General features: G+C 42.4%; 1 protein-coding gene across 2 annotated transcripts in view; it reads left to right on the forward strand.

Moving 5' to 3' along the window:
* The window catches only part of LOC124605346 (collagen alpha-1(XVIII) chain-like), a 650,709-nt gene that overhangs the window by 437,253 nt on the left and 196,578 nt on the right, over positions 1 to 16,878 (forward strand). For both annotated transcript variants that reach the window (XM_047136964.1, XM_047136965.1), the window contains exon 5: positions 9,487 to 9,735. In XM_047136964.1, the coding sequence (XP_046992920.1) occupies positions 9,487 to 9,735 (249 nt within the window). The remainder of the gene's footprint in view (positions 1 to 9,486; positions 9,736 to 16,878) is intronic.

Consider the following 16,878-nt stretch of genomic DNA (forward strand, 5'->3'; position numbering starts at 1 on the left):
TTCTATGCGCTTCAGTCTGGAACCGCGTGACCGCTACGGTCGCAGGTTCGAATCCTGCCTCGGGCATGGATGTGTGTGATGTCCTTAGGTTAGTTAGGTTTAATTAGTTCTAAGTCCTAGGGGAAATGATGACCATAGATGTTAAGTCCCATAGTGCTCAGAGCCTTTTGCACCATTTTTTTTTTTTTTTCACTGAAGTGAGGTGTCTCAGGATGTGGGTACACCGATGTTTGCGTACGTCTGGTTAACGTTAACCATTAATACGCGCTCATAGATTGGGTCGAAGTCGAACAAAAGGTAGCGGTTCGAAGGGCAGAGGAAAAGAAAGTGCCAAGGCAAGAGCCAAGGAAAAAAAAAAACCTCTGCGATAGTTAGGTCGGATGGTAAGAGCAGTAGCGGATGTCTTGCTGCCTACGCTCATCTGGAGATAGATTGGGTCGAAGTCGACCGAAGGGTAGCGGTTTGAAGGGCAGAGGAAAAAAGTGTCAAGGCAAGAGCCAAGTGAAAAAAACCTCTGCGATAGTTAGATCGGGTGGTAAGAGCAGTATCGGATGTCTTGCTGCCTGCGATAGGTCGTGCAAGGGTAGGCTTTGCTACTAGTGGTTATCACGCATGTCGATACCTTTGATGTCGTGCGTTGTTGTGGCTCGGCGGCTGCCGCTGGGTGCCGGTGTTGAACTCTCGATCAGCGTCAGCAGCCTGCAACAGTTAGGTTTATCATCGTTTTTGTGTCCAATATGTCATATATCGGATGCACAGTGTAGGGTGATGTTCGCGATATTTTTTTATTTTATTTTTTTATTATTTTTTTTTTTCTGTGTCATTGGGCGAGCTCGTCGGTTTCCCTGCTGTGGCCTGTTGGTCTACTCTAATAGCAGCTGGTAATTTCCAGTCAACGTTGCTGATACGCAGGGGCTTGCCGACGTTTGTCACTTGTTGGTGTACGTTAGCTTGCCATAGGCGGTTATGCCCTAGCTTGTAGTGTCTTTGGCCTCTTATGCTTCCACCTATAGTTGTGATTAACCTATGGTGGAAAAATGCAGAGCATTCTTCAAGAGCCGAAACCAGAGAAGCTACTGATTTTACACGCTCTGATCTATGTATTCTATGTTGCGATTTCTACACGCTCTAAACCATAGCAAAGGAGTGTCATTGAATTCAGCTCAAGCCTATGGGGCGTGGGGGGGCAGACTATTTCAGGAATGTTATTGTCCCCAAACCTTCGTCTCACAGATGCTACGTTATGTCAGGAGGCATTATCATGCTGATACAATCATCTTCTCTGGACTGTTCCTCTCCACACGCAGTATACTATACTGTAACATCATATCTTTCCGCATTTAGCATCTTCTTAAGCATAATAAGGGGACCATGCCATAACCACAAAAAATACCCCCATTCCATAAAATCACCTCCTTCGTACATCAGTATTGGAACTACACATGATACAGGGTATGTAAAATGTGTCCCTCTTTCTTACGGGAGATACTATTGGTCTGAGCTAGTAAAAAATTCTAAATAATACGAACTCTGTTCTAAAATGGTCGTCTGATCGGCTATTAAAAATAAACAAAAGCTTGTAGCTGTGTGGCACTCACGTGGATAGAAAAGGAAACTCTGAACGTCACGTTGTGTTCCTGCCAGTTGCGAGGTACGTCCCGTCATTTGCTTCCTACAAGCAAAAGGAATCATTGCCACCGACATCAATCGTCGATTGCGTCTTGTGCATTTGGATTGGTGTTATAACTGACCGTGTTGTGAAGAAGTTGGTGCAGAAAGCTGAACGCTGGTCTCACAAATGTGCATCATGAAACTGTTGGAGAAAGACATTCAGATGTGAGTGATGAACTTCTGCAACATGTTGACGAAATTGTGAATGCGAGACGTGGGTTCTCAGTTTCCGAACTTCCTGCAGGTTGTGCCTCAGACTGAAGGACAACACTCTTTAATATTGTCGCAGACATGTTGAATGACCATAAATTTTGTGCATGATGGGCAACAAAATGTTAAGCGATGTTCACAAAATTGAAAGTATGAGTTCGGCCTCAACTGTCCTTCAGTTTTACTGTAAAGAGGGCATGGAATTGTTGAACAGAATCGAGTCTGTGGCGGGACGTGGGAGCAGTAAGTCAACACTGAGACAAAGAAATAGTCCAAACATTACCTACACACTCACTTTCCAAATTAGGCCAAAAAATTCATGCAGACCTACCAAACCGCAAAATTATGGTTGCAGCATTTTGGGATGGCAAAAGAATTTTAAAAACAGATTTCCTGAGAATAATTCGTGCGGATATTGTGACATCAGAGGTATATTGTGAGATTCTTACGAAACTGTGGTCAACCCAAACCAAATGGCGCTGTATGATAACCATACAGCGCCAAACTCATAGACTTCCAAACGCAACTAACATTTTTGACAACTTTTGCTCTACTGCCATAAAAAAGCTGTCATTAGAGATGTATATCGAAGTATACAGTGCGCATGAAAGGCTCTGTTACATTATCTGATCTAATACAGGGTTCTGAAAATACGTATATCTAAATATACGCAGTGCAATAGAGGGTTCGGCCGTAGTCACTTATTTTGCTGCCATAATACCAAAACTCATTTATTGCTTTTAGTATCTCATTTCCTAATCTAATTCCCTCAAATCGTCAAATTTGATTCGACTAGATTCCATTACCCTTTTTTACTATTGTTGATGTTCATCCCACATACTCTTTCCAAAGCACTATCCGTTCCATTCAACTACTCTTCGAGCCACTTGCCGTCTCTGACAGAATTACAATGTCATCAGCAAACCTCAAAGGTTTTATTTCTTCTCCCTGATCTGTAATTCTCTTTCCAAATTTCTCCTTGGTTCCCTCTACTGCTTGCTCAATATCTGGATTAAATATCATTTGGGATACGCTACGCCCCTGTTTCACTCATTTCTCGTTCACTGTCTCCCTTTATGTCTTTCAACCTACATAAATGTACTCTTGTTTCTGTAAAAGTGGCAGCTAACCCGTCGCTGTCTGTATTTCAACTCTGATCATTTTCAAATTTCGAAGAATGTGGCCCATTCATCACTGTTAAAAGGCATTTTTAAATCTACATATGCTATAATTGTAGGTTTGTCTTTCTTGTACCTACTTTCACTGGAACCCAAATTGATCTTCCCCGAAGTCGACTTCTATCAGTCGTTAGTATTTTTCCGTCATGATTTATTAAACTGATTCTAAGATAATACTCTAATCTGTCAAAAACTGTCTTCATGCCTACTGATAATATGCCGCCCAAAGGGAAGTATTGTGATGGAATGGTATGCCAGAGCACCCACTTGAATGAAACAGCTTTAGCAGTGCACAATTACATTACAAAGCCCTATAAATAAAATAATATTGCGGACGAGGTTTTCGCTTTACTTGTGTATTTTATCATTATTATTATTATTATTATTATGTACAGCTCATGTAGTACGTCTATTGCGGTGTTTACTCTCTAAAGCGTGTCCGGTTAGATTTAAGAGGCCCTAATCTTACCAAGAGCGAACAATACGAGTGGAAAACCAAGAACGAAATGTACGAAAGGAAAGGTGTATGATAGGGATGTAGTTCTTCGCTCCTGGTGTTCAGTCTACACTTCATTCTACATTTGAAAGTAAAAGAATCGTTCAAGATTGTAATTTAATTTCAAAGTGGAAAGATATCAATGATAAGATTAATTGATGACATTGCTGTCCTCAGTGAAGATATAGAAGAATTACAGGATCTGCTGAACAGAATGAAGAGTCTAATGAGTACAGAATATGCACTGAGAGTAAATCGAGGAAACAAGAACGCAATGAGAAGTAGCAGAAATGAGAACAGCGAGAAACTTAACATCATAATTTCTGATCACGAACTAGATGAAGTTCTGGAGTTCTGCTACCTAGGGAGCAAAAAACCCATGACGGACGGAGCAAGGAGGACATAAAAAGCAGACTATCACGGGCAAAAAGAGCATTCCTGACCAATAAAAGTCTAATAGTATCAAATACAGGCCTTAATTTGAGGAAAACATTTCTGTGAATGTACGTTTGGAGTATAACATCATACGGCAGTGAAACGTGGACTGTGGGAAAACCGGGGGTATGGTGTTACAGAAGAATGTTGAAAATTAAGTTGAGTGATAAGGTGAGGAATGAGGGGGTTTGGCGGCCGGTGTGGCCGAGCGGTTCTAGGCGCTTCAGTCTGGAACCACGGGACCGCTACGGTCGCAGGTTCGAATCCTGTCTCGGGCATGGATGTGTGTGATGTCCTTAGGTTAGTTAGGTTTAAGTAGTTCTAAGTCCTAAGGGACTGATGACCTCAGATGTTAAGTCCCATAGTGCTCAGAGCCATTTGGACCATTTTTTGAGGAGGTTGCTGCAGAATTGGCGAGGAAAGGAATATATGGAACAACACTGACAAGAAGAGGGGACAGGATGACAGAATATGTGTTAAGACATCAGGGAATATCTTCCAATGTACAAGAGGGAACTGTAGAGGGTGATAATCGTAGAGGAAGACAGAGATTTGGATACATCCAGCACGTAATTGAGGAAGTAGAGTGCACGTGCTTCTCTGAGACGAGACGTTTGGCACAGAAGAGAAATTCGTTCCAGGCCGCATCAAACTAGTCAAAAGACTGATTACTCAAAAAAAAAAAAAATTGGCAGGTGAAAGAAATTAAAAATTAGTAACATGTACCAAGTTAACAACTCTGCCATCTCTGATCCAGGACTACACGTGGCAAAACTTTGAAAATTCTGTTTCAGGACTCCAGCCCTAGTTTTCAAGCTTGAACTTATTCTCTCTCTCTCTCTCTCTCTCTCTCTCTCTCTCTCCCTCCCTCTCACTCTTCCTCTCCCTCCCTCCCTCTTTCTCTCTCTCTTCTCCCTCCCTCCCTCCTCCCTTCTCTGTCTCCCCCCCTTCTCTCTCTCTCTCTCTCTCTCTCTCTCTCTCTCTCTCTCTCTGTGTGTGTGTGTGTGTGTTTCTTTTTTTTGTGTCATCAAATGGTGCTGATACACGTTTATTTTGTCACGACTGGGTTCATTCAAAAGAACATCGGGTTCGATCGTACAGACACACCGTCAACGGCCTGGCAGCAGCAGGTTGATCGGTGAGCACAGGAAACTTGGCATTGTGTGTATGGTATGTTTGTGTACATAGCATGCCAAGTTTCCTGTGCTCACCGATCATCCTGCCGATGCCATGCGGTTGACGATGTGTTGAAATGATCGTCATGTTCTTGAAATTGCCTTTACCGTTACGTAATCTGTTGATGTTCTTTTGAACTAAACCAATGGTAACAAAATATATGTGAGCAAATGGTTCGTAGCGAGTCGCTAAATCTTCTCAGTAGCTCAGTCGGCAACTGCCATGCTACAAGTTCAAAAGCTCTCCCTAAGAACGACGCTTTTTTTCTGTCAACTAGCAGTTCTTTCACCACTAGGCTGCCAGTGATTTGTTAATGTGAAAAATGCCGAATTTCACAGTGATTCGGAGTTCAGGCTAAACTCTAGGGTCCTCTGTATCTGGCTATATAAGTGAATGCAAAGGCTGGAGAAAAGCTTCGGTATTTCACACCTAATAGGACTGAACTTCGATCAAACCAACTTCAGAGTTGAGAACAGTTTTACTTTCTTAAAAATTCTCATACGAGATTTTTAACTCGAGTGATGAAAAATATCACTGTCAACCACAAAACCAATGTTTCTACATCATCGTCGTCGTCGTCGTCGTTGTCGTTATCATCATCGAGGCCTTTAACGATTTGTGTCACACTTGTAAATATTAATATGGAATTATTTTGTTCGTCAGGACTTGCGGTCTTCAACATTTAACGAGTGTGAGGCGCTGTTATCATACTCAGAAAGAGTTGTGCGGTGACAGGTTGACTCAGAATGTGTTTTTGGCCCAAACGTGTCCGAAGTTAGTCCACCCAACTGACAGTTGCCTAAAAATTACTGAGACAGGAACCTGAAAATAGTCGGAACGAGTTACTTTTAGTCTGCATTCTGCTTGATTACATTACAGCACTCCTTAGCTGTAAAAACTCTTGCTCAATACTGTGAGACAATGAGCAAATTGTCAGTGAAATTATGTAACCACTGTTCCAAGAATAAATTTATATGTTTGTATTTCCTTTTGTTTGTATTTCCTTAGCACCACCCAGAGCTCAGGTGTAGGTTGTTGTAAGTACTACCTAAATTATCTTGCAATGGCTGTTAACAAAATATTGTCTTTCAGGAAACACCTCTAAAATGTGTACTTCCAGATTACGCACACGAAACAATTTTATCCCGAAACTGCTGTAGTAACTGGCCAACGGCAGCTAATATGTATGGAACTTCGGCACTAAGTTTAGTGAATTTACGGCTGAATATTTAGCTACGTTGTAGTTGAGCAGTCTACACGTAAATAAGATAGACACTCAGCTCATTACAGCCATAAGAATCCATGACAACTACTCACTGTACTGGCTTTCAAGACTCCGCCACATAGCCTTTCCTCTGTCGTTCCAAAAATCCTCCCTTACGACTGATCCAACAGCTTGCTGGTAGCAGCTTCACTACTGACAGCAAATGGCGGGAAACCAGGACTACAAATGCTCCACCAGAAGTCCGGCATGTTATTCCCCCCTTACAGAGACCCAAGGGCTTTGAAATCCCACAGCAAGAGTGGAAGAATGTAAATCACACTCGAACAGAACACGGAGTGTATGCATATAACCTATGCAAATGGGGTAAGCAATCCATCCCAAGCTGTAATTGTGGAGCACCGAAACAGACCAACCGGCACGCAGATGAAGTATAAACTGAGACCCTCCTTCGATCATCCAAACAGCTTTTTCGTGACTAACCCATCACTTCTTGTGTAGGAATGAGGCTTGACATTAGCATATACTAGTAACAACTTTTTTTACTGTATTATCTGTATTTATGACTATTTAGGTATTGTTGACTGTACAGGATGTCTATAAATGTATACCTTGATAAAAAACAATATAAATTTTTATTGGATACAGTAAATGAAATGCGTTATACCACACATACCTTTGTCTACTCATTAAGTTTTCAACCTAAGATAAACAGTTAATACAGGTAAAACACTTCAACATAAAAACACTTCAGCATGTGCATACCCAATAATAAGCAAAATATCAAGCCGGTATTCAATCTCTTGCTACACATTGTGCAACATGCCTTGTGTGATTGGGCCAATGGCATCTCTGACATGTTGTTGCAATGTCACAATATCAGGAACCACTGTTTTGTACACAGTATCTTTCACATACCCCTGAAGAAAGATATCTGTGGGGGTAATGTCAGGTGATGTCGGTGGCACGGAATTGGACCATCTCTGCCAATCCATTTATTGGGAAAGGTTTCATTAAGAAAACTGCGGACTTGTAGAGCCCAATGAGGGAGTGCACCATCTTTCTGAAAGATGGTATCGTCATGCATATCCTGTATCTGGGGAACGGCATAATTTAGCAACATGTCTAGGTAAAAATATCCACTTACACTGCTTTCAAGGTAGAAAAACGGGCCAATCCCTTAATCATACACAATCACACCGACTCATATTAACCTTTGGACTGTCCTGAATGTGTTCTCGTAAGACATGAGGATTTTCTGCTCACCAGATCCGGACATTATGGCTGTTAACTAAGCCACAATCATGAAATGTAGCCTCATCGGAAAAACACACACCCTCCAAGAGATCATCGTCCTCATCCAAAGGGTAAACATGTCGACTGCAAATTGTTCACGTTTTGGGCCATCATCTGGTTGTAATGCTTGAACAATGTGGACATTGTACGCATACAGTTTAAGACAGTTACGAACCACTTTATGCGTTGTAGTATTTGGCACATGAAGCTCCCATGAAGCTTGTCTAATCGATTTCTGTGAATGCGGTTTGAACTACCTACATATCCTCCGAAACAGATGGTCAGTCGCTGCTTGTCCGTTTGCACTGACACCGTAGCTAAAAAGGGTTCCATCCATGTTCTGGTTAACTCGTATTCAGGTGCTTTCTTTCCATAATTGGACACAAAGTTTCACTGCACAGTAATCGGTGATTTTGGTTCTGCTAGCCACTCAATACAGTGACCCTTGTCTTGGTGGTGGAGAGATGGGGAGGGCGGGAGCCATTTTTATGATACAGCTCACGCAGCACTCCTTGTGGGGAAAGTGTTGAATGAGACACAGCTGTGCAGAAACTTGATGGGTTCCCTAGTAGACGCAGAAGAGCCTCAACACTACGTGACATGGACTCGACTAATGTCTGGAATAGTGCTGGGCGGAACTGACAACATGAAACCTGCAGGGCTGTCCATAAATCTGTAAGAGTACGAGGCGGTGGACATTTCTTCAGTACAGCACGTTGCAAGGCACCACAGATATGCTCAATAATGTTCATGTCTGGGGAGTTTGGTGGCCAGCAGAAGTGTTTAAACTCGGAAGAGTGTTCCTGGAGCCACTCTGTAGCAATTCTGGACGTGTGGGGTATCGCACTGTCCTGCTGGAATTGCCAAAGTCCGTCGGAATGCACAATGGACATGAATGGATGCAGGTGATCAGACAGGATGCTTGTGTACAAGTTTCCTATCAGAGTCGTATCTAGACTATCAGAGGTCCCATTTCACTCCAACTGTACACACCCAACACCATTACAGAGTCTCTACCAACTTGAACAGTGCCCTGCTGACAAGCAGATTCCATGTTCACGAGGTTGTCTTCATACCCGTACACGTCCATCCACTCGATACAATCTGAAAAGAAACTCGTCCGACCAGGCAACATGTTTCCCGTCATCAATAGCCTGATGTCGGTGTTGATGGGCCCAGGAGAGGCGTAAGGCTTTGTGTCATGCAGTCATCAAGTGTACACGAGTGGGCCTTCGTCTCCGAAAGCCCATATCGATGACGTTTCGTTGACTACTTTGCACGCTGACACTTGTTGATGCCCCAGCAGTTTGCGGAAGGACTGCACTTCTGTCACGTTGACCGATTCTCTTCAGCCGTCTTTTGTCCTGTTCTTACAGTATCTTTCTCCGGCCGCAACGATGTCGGAGATTTGATGTTTTACCGGCTTCCTGATATTCATGGCACACTCGTGAAATGGTCCCCACTTCATCGCTACCTCGGAGATGCTGTGTCCCATCGCTCGTGCTCCGACTACAACACCACGTTCAAACGCACTTAAAACTTGATAACCTGCCATTGTAGCAGCAGCTACCGATCTAATAACTGCACCAGACGCTTGTTGTCTTATACAGGTGTTGCCGACCGCAGCGCCGTATTCTGCCTTTTTACATATCTCTACATTTGAGTATGCGTGCCTATACCAATTTTTTTGTGCTTCAGTATAAAATTAATATGTAATCTTTGAATTATGGTAAACATTTATGGAGAGTCTGTATTTCATGCGTAGTGCCATATGCTAGCGTCTGTGCGTCGCTGTTGTGCAGATCGGGCCGGCGGAGGGGGACCAGTCTCGCGTGACCATCGAGCGGGACGGCGAGGAGGCGGCCAGCTTCCTGGTGCCGGCGCTGGGGCAGCGCTGGTCCAGGCTGGCGTTCCGCGTCGCTCCGGGCAACGTGACGCTCTTCCTCAACTGCAAGCAGCACGGCGAGCCCGTGGCGGCCGGCGGCGCGGGAGGGCCGCTGCCCCTGCCCCAGGGCTCCACGCTGCGAATCGGAGGGCCCAAGGCCTTCACGGTGAGTCACCCGCCCTGGCAGTAGTGGAGCAGTGACAGTTCTGGCGGAGCGGAGCCGCTTCGTCGCCAGCGACACACTTCTGGTGGCACTGCACTGGCCCCTTCCTTTACTTCACCATCTCTACTACAAACTACAAGAAAAATGAGGACGGCCCACTCTGTCAAAATCAAAATGAAACTTTTCTTTCAAACTTCAATAAGGTTTTACAGCTACCACAAACTTGTAAATGAAATCATCCTACCACACTGGCTGTTGTTGGGTTTGTTAAAACAACCAAATGCTTTGCAGTCACCGTAGTGTAGTGTCAGCTATGTACCCATTTTCAAGTAACAGAGTGCTATAACACATCAGATATACAGTACATATTTGGATTCCAGCCGAAGTGTTCCTCAGGTGACACAACGGTAAAATATTGTAAGGATCTGCCACTTAGAAGTGGTAAGAGGGTAACGCCAATGTACCGGGTGATCAAAAAGTCAGTATAAATTTGAAAACTTAATAAACCACGGAATAATGTAGATAGAGAGGTAAACATTGACGTATATGCTTGGGCTTACATGGGGTTTTATTAGAACCAAAAAAAAAACCCATATTGCTAGACGCGTGAAAGATCTCTTGCGCGCGTCGATTTGGTGATGATCGTGTGCTCAGCCGCCACTTACGTCATGCTTGGCCTCCCAGGTCCCCAGACCTCAGCCCGTGCGATTATTGGCTGTGGGGTTACCTGAAGTCGCAAGTGTATCGTGATCAACCGACATCTCTAGGGATGCTGAAAGACAACATCCGACGCCAATGCCTCACCATTAGTCCGGACATGTTTTACAGTGCTGTTCACAACATTATTCCTCGACTACAGCTATTGTTGAGGAATGATGGTGGACATATTGAGCATTTCCTGTAAAGAACATCATCTTTGCTTTGTCTTACTTTGTTATGCTAATTATTGCAATTCTGATCAGATGAAGCGCCATCTGTAGGAAATTTTTTGAACATTTGTATTTTTTTGGTTCTAATAAAACCCCATGTCATTCCAAGCATGTGTGTCAATTTGTACCTCTCCGTATACATTATTCCGTGATTTATTCAGTTTTCAAATTTATACTGACTTTTTGATCACCCGGTACATCGATACCTAAGTTGTCAACATCCCATGTTTCTTACAGGCTGTGAGATTTCACTGTGGTAGTCAGTACAGTTTACACTCTTAACTGACCAGGCCGCCTACAATTTTTAACATTCTGTGATTTGAAGAACACTTTTACTGTAACTCAAATACGTCCATTCGATGGATTTTACTACGTAACAGTTTGAGAAACGGCTACATAGTCAAAATAGCACAATAGTGAACGCCAAATAGAGGGACACTTTAATGCAACAAATGACAGCTAGTATAGCAGTATGATTTCTTCAAGATATTTGACCTATTGACTCATTTTTGAGACAGGCGAGACAGACGAAATATCCTCAGACTACAAGAAGAATATAATAATTCGAATCCCAAAGAAAGCGGGTGATGACATATATGAAAATTACCGAACTATCAATTTAATAAACCACGGCTGCAAAATACTAACGCGAATTTTTTACAGATGAATGGAAAAAGTGGTAGAAGCCGAGCTCGGGGAAAATCAGTTTGGATTCCGTAGAAATATTGGAACACGTGAGGCAATACTGACCCTACGACTTATCTTAGGAGCTAGATTAAGGAAAGGCAAACCAACGTTTCTTGCATTTGTAGACTTAGAGAAAGCTTTTGACAATGTTGACTGGAATACTCTCTTTCAAATTACGTAGGTGGCAGGGGTAAAATACAGGGAGCGAAAGGCTATTTACAATTTGTACAGAAACCAGATGGCAGTTATAAGAGTCGGAGGGCATGAAAGGGAAGCAGTGGTTGGGAAGGGAGTGAGACAGGGTTGTAGCCTCTCCCCGATGTTGTTCAATCTGTATATTGAGCAAGCAGTGAAGGAAACGAAAGAAAAGTTCGGAGTAGGTATTAAAATCCATGGAGAAGAAATAAAAACTTTGAGGTTCGCCGATGACATTGTAATTCTGTCAGAGACAGCAAAGGACTTGGAAGAGCAGTTGAATGGAATGGACAGTGTCTTGAAAGGAGGATATAAGATGAACATCAACAAAAGCAAAACGAGGATAATAGAACGTAGTCGAATTAAGTCGGGTGATGCAGAGGAAATTAGATTAGGAAATGAGACACTTAAAGTAGTAAAGGAGTTTTGCTATTTGGGGAGCAAAATAACTGATGATGGTCGAAGTAGAGAGGATATAAAATGTAGACTGGCAATGGCAAGGAAAGCGTTTCTGAAGAAGAGACATTTGTTAACATCGAGTATAGATTTAAGTGTCAGGAAGTCATTTCTGAAAGTATTCGTATGGAGTGTAGCCATGTATGGAAGTGAAACATGGACGATAAATAGTTTGGACAAGAAGAGAATAGAAGCTTTTGAAATGTGGTGCTACAGAAGAATGCTGAAGATTAGATGGGTAGATCACATAACTAATGAGGAAGTATTGAATAGGATTGGGGAGAAGAGAAATTTGTGGCAAAACTTGACTAGAAGAAGGGATCGGTTGGTAGGACATGTTCTGAGGCATCAAGGGATCACCAGTTTAGTATTGGAGGGCAGCGTGGAGGGTAAAAATCGTAGAGGGAGACCAAGAGATGAATACACTAAGCAGATTCAGAAGGATGTAGGCTGCAGTACGTACTGGGAGATGAAGCAGCTTGCACAGGATAGAGTAGCATGGAGAGCTGCATCAAACCAGTCTCAGAACTGAAGACCACAACAAAAACAGGTTCAATAGTTTAAAGTATACACAGGGTATTTGAAAGTCTTTCCGACAAACATCTAGCGGTGACAGATCGCATCATGGGAAACAACATTTCTTGGAGGCAAATCGTTCTCTGAGGTTTCCGGCGACGCCAGGCGTCATTGTATTGAATTCGCCGGCCTTGGGACCACGACATCTAATCGAACTGTAACAGCCGACTAGCCAGGTATGCCACACTTGCATACTATATAGAACAGTAATTTTATTGGGTGATTTTTAACAATAAAACCTTCAGACTGAGTGTCTCTAAGTGGAGAAAGATGTTTCATAAGCTCGGCCTATAGCCTATCACATGGGGCATATTACTGGCTTATAGACGACACACATTGCATACGAGCGTCCCAGAGTATCTATGCCCTGATGCCTTTTATGGGCATAATCAATTACTAGACATACCTAAGGTCGACAGGAAGCTTCGCCGAATACTTTGTCTGTAACAAAACTTGTTTCCTATGACATCATCTATCACCCCTACATGTTTGTCGCACAGACTTTGAAACACCTTACACCCTACGTATGTATGCCTACTAAGCGTCCTTGATTATGTATTTTATCTATTCCGCAGTGGCAATTATACTATTTGAAAACACCATATTTGACGTCTCTGTAACTGTATTATCTTCTGGTAAGATATTTTCATAGAAGACTGGAAAATAAAATTGAGGATCACCTATACGACGATCAGTTTGAGCTTAGGAAAGGTATAGGAAGCTCCAGCAGTATATGCAAGCATGACTGAAGAAACATCAAGAAATTTTCATAGCATTTGTCGTCCAGGAAAAACGTTTGACAATGTAAAGTCGTGCAACATGTTTTAAATCCCCACGAAAACAGATATTCACTTTAACAAAGGTGGGTAACACACAATTATGGAAGAACCAAGAAGGAATAATAATATCGAAGGCGAAGAGAAAAGTGCCGAGAGAGTAGTCAGATTAAAACGGGCGTAAGGCTCCTCTAATGCTCAATGTTTGTATCGAAGAAGCAATGAAGGGAGTAAATTTCGGTAGTGGGGTTAAAATTCATAGTGAAAGGATTTATATTATGTGAGATTCGATATAAGAAGTGGGTCTGAACAGACGAAGAGAACTTTCTTCAATAGCAGGTCGCATATCAGATATTGACATGAACCGCTCGGGTAACTGCACGCTTTAGCACGACGCTTCCGGGATTTGGGGAGGCGCCCCAACGCCGGATCGAATCCGCCTGGAGGATTAACGACAAGGTTCGATGTGCAAGCCAGCCTGGTTGTGGTATTTAGACAGTTTCCCACATACCATTACGTGGATAATGGACTGGTAGCTACGCCCCGCCCCAGTAACACGATTAGCGAACATTTCAGAAACGTTATCCCACTTTCACATGGGATAACGCTAAACGCAGACAGATGGATACACAAATTGCGTCCCGCTGAGGAAGGGGTGGTGACGGGAAGGGTATCTGGCCACTCCCTGCCACTAACATTGCCAAGTCCAAAGTAACATTGCAACCCCGTGAATACACGGGATAAAGGCCAGAAAGAAGAAGATATCAGATATTGATAGGGAACTGAGGAAAAAGTTTCTGGAAGTGTACGTCAAGACAGTAGAGCACTGCACTGTGTGGATGTGAGAGAGGGACCATCGGAAATACGCAGAAGGAGAAACAGTAGTCATTGGGATGTGTTGCTACAGTAGAATATTAAAAATTGAGTGGACAGGTAAAGTACGAAGTGAACAAGTAGTGAAAAGAATTAGCTTGGAAAGAAGTCTGTGGAAGACTCTTACCACAATAACTGACAGGTTAATGAGACACCTGATACGGCATCCAAGAATAGGCAACCTGGCCAGCTAAAGGAACAATGGAAGGGAAAAAGGGCAGTGACAGACTAAGATTCTGATGTGCACAGTAAGCAATCTCTACTAGATGCTCGATACTCAGTAGCTTTACAATATGGTTTGAAATTGATCTTTAACAGCATTACGATTTAGAAAAGATCTTAATCTCACAGTCACTCGAATCGATACTTTGTACTCAGTTGTAATACTAATTCCAGTACAATGACAATTATATGAAATAAATCAAATGGTAATAGATGGTAATGAACTTAAACGGAAAATATGTTACAGGAAGTAAATAACTAAAATGAGTAAACTATGTGACGGTTTTGTAGAACACATGGAATAATTATGATGAGCGTAATAGCTTGAGAAATTAACTGAACTGTAAAATGTTTATTTTGTTCTAGTGTAACGCAGCTTTTATCTGTGAGTGTTTGTTCCTTTGATCGATCTTGTGTAATCGAGGAGGAAGCTGCGCTGACGCTGCATTTGGTGGTGAGTGCTCGCGTTTCCAAGCCGCCTACAATGCCTATTTACTTGCCCGCTATACACTTACAAGTTTGTGTCCACTCTTTCTCTTCACTTTTAGATGTCACTCTTCTGTAACATTAATCACACTAATCTTACTTAACGTGTTTAGCTAAGTGGCGTTTACTTGAGGTCCAGAAGATCTCTTTCCATGCAAAATCTTGATCGTTGTCATCGTTTCACATAGACCCGGAGGTAGCAGCTGGTAAATGAGTTAGGTAGTCCGTTAATCTGAAACATAAAAACAAACAGAAGATCATTAAACAATGGAATCTCGTTCTGTAAGGACGCGTTCAAATACGATAACTAGCTCAGCCATTGAGATGTAAGTTTCTTGCAGTTCCCCTTAGTCACTTTATGTGAATATCTGAAAGATTGCTATGAAGGGAGAAATGATCATCACGATAAAATAAGAGAAATCAGGGCTCGCACAGAAAAATTTAAGTTCTCGTTTTTCCGCGTGCCGTTCGAGAGTGGAACGGCAGAGAGACAGCTTGAAGGTGGTTCATTGAACCCTCTGCCAGGCACTTTATTGTGAATAGCAGAGTGATCACGTAGTTGTAGATGAAGAGAAAACGGCAGGTAACCTGCCAAATCTTGTGGTTCGGTCACTGTCCATCTGATGCCCTGGTTACGGACGGATATTGATTGAAACATTATCTGGTGGCAATAATAACGTAACTTGGCATGTAGACTATCAAAGGTACTATTGGTGTCCTGTAAGTACTCTCGTTTTAGAAATGACATTATATAGCACTGTAAGATGCTTTTTAAATTATTTTTTAAAAAAATAAAGAAATATAATAATTTAAACATCAACTTACAGCGCTATAAATGTAAAGTTTTTCAGAGCTGTAAAGCACAGTCAACGAAAAACGTATCTCATCCTAAAATTTTTCTGTAACAGTATGAAAAATAAACTGTTTGATGGTATGTAAGTAACGTACTGTCACTACTGCAATGGCTCGGCGAATTGCAGAGAAAAACTGATAAACTGTGGTGTCCATGAAGGCTTCTTGTGTACCAGGCACAGAAAATTAAACGGTAAAGTGAAACGCTAGTAATTCTAAACTACTGAGAGTCTCGTAGTTGTTGTAGGATGGACACGTTTCCGTTAAGATTAGAATAAATAGGAATTGCTACATTTTTACTAATAGCTGCGATGTAGTGGTTTTGGAGGTTGTGCCACATGTTCTCAAACTAGAGTTTGTGCCCGATACAAAGGTAAAATAATGTGGACTACTTTTGAAATGTCCTCTGGACACACGAAGTCCGTTTTTCACCTAATGGATGTGAAAGCGCACTCAGTTGTAAACTGTGATACGTTGCTATACAAAATATAAGCTATCCTGACCTTTGGTCAATATGTTTTTCATTGTTACAAAAATTTAAAGTCCCTTCAAGAACTGATATGAAAAGATCGTGCTACAGCCTATTCTTCCTAAATTATTATCTTTTCACTTTGTATGTTTTTTACCGTATTATGGAAATGTTCTAATTTTATTTTTTTCCTTGTTTTTGGCTCACTTGGTATATTCCTAATGTGTATCGTTGTCGCAGTACTGTGTAGAATAGCGGAAGAGGAACTGCCGGTCTGAGAAATATCCGTAGCGCAGAGTGCGGGCGTAGTTCCGCGAACAGAAGCGCTATTCACAAAGACAATGAGATGCTCTCAGTGACTACGCTCTGTATCAACCATAGTGCACGCTTTATGTTCCTGAACCACTGTTCAAGGAAAGAGGAAAGATCAGAGCTTCCCGTCCGCTCGACGACGAGGTTATTACGGACGCAGCACAAGCTCGAATTGTGCGAGGAGAAGGAATTCCGCCGTGTCCCGCTTAAAAGTAGCGTTCGGTCAAAGCAGTTGGTTAAAATTCCGGGTTGTGTGGTCTTGGTCCATGACACTTTTTCTTTTCTGATGTTTCGTCCAAAACAGCGCTGGACA

The sequence above is a fragment of the Schistocerca americana genome, chromosome 3, assembly GCF_021461395.2.
Source record: "Schistocerca americana isolate TAMUIC-IGC-003095 chromosome 3, iqSchAmer2.1, whole genome shotgun sequence".
Lineage (NCBI taxonomy): Eukaryota > Metazoa > Arthropoda > Insecta > Orthoptera > Acrididae > Schistocerca > Schistocerca americana.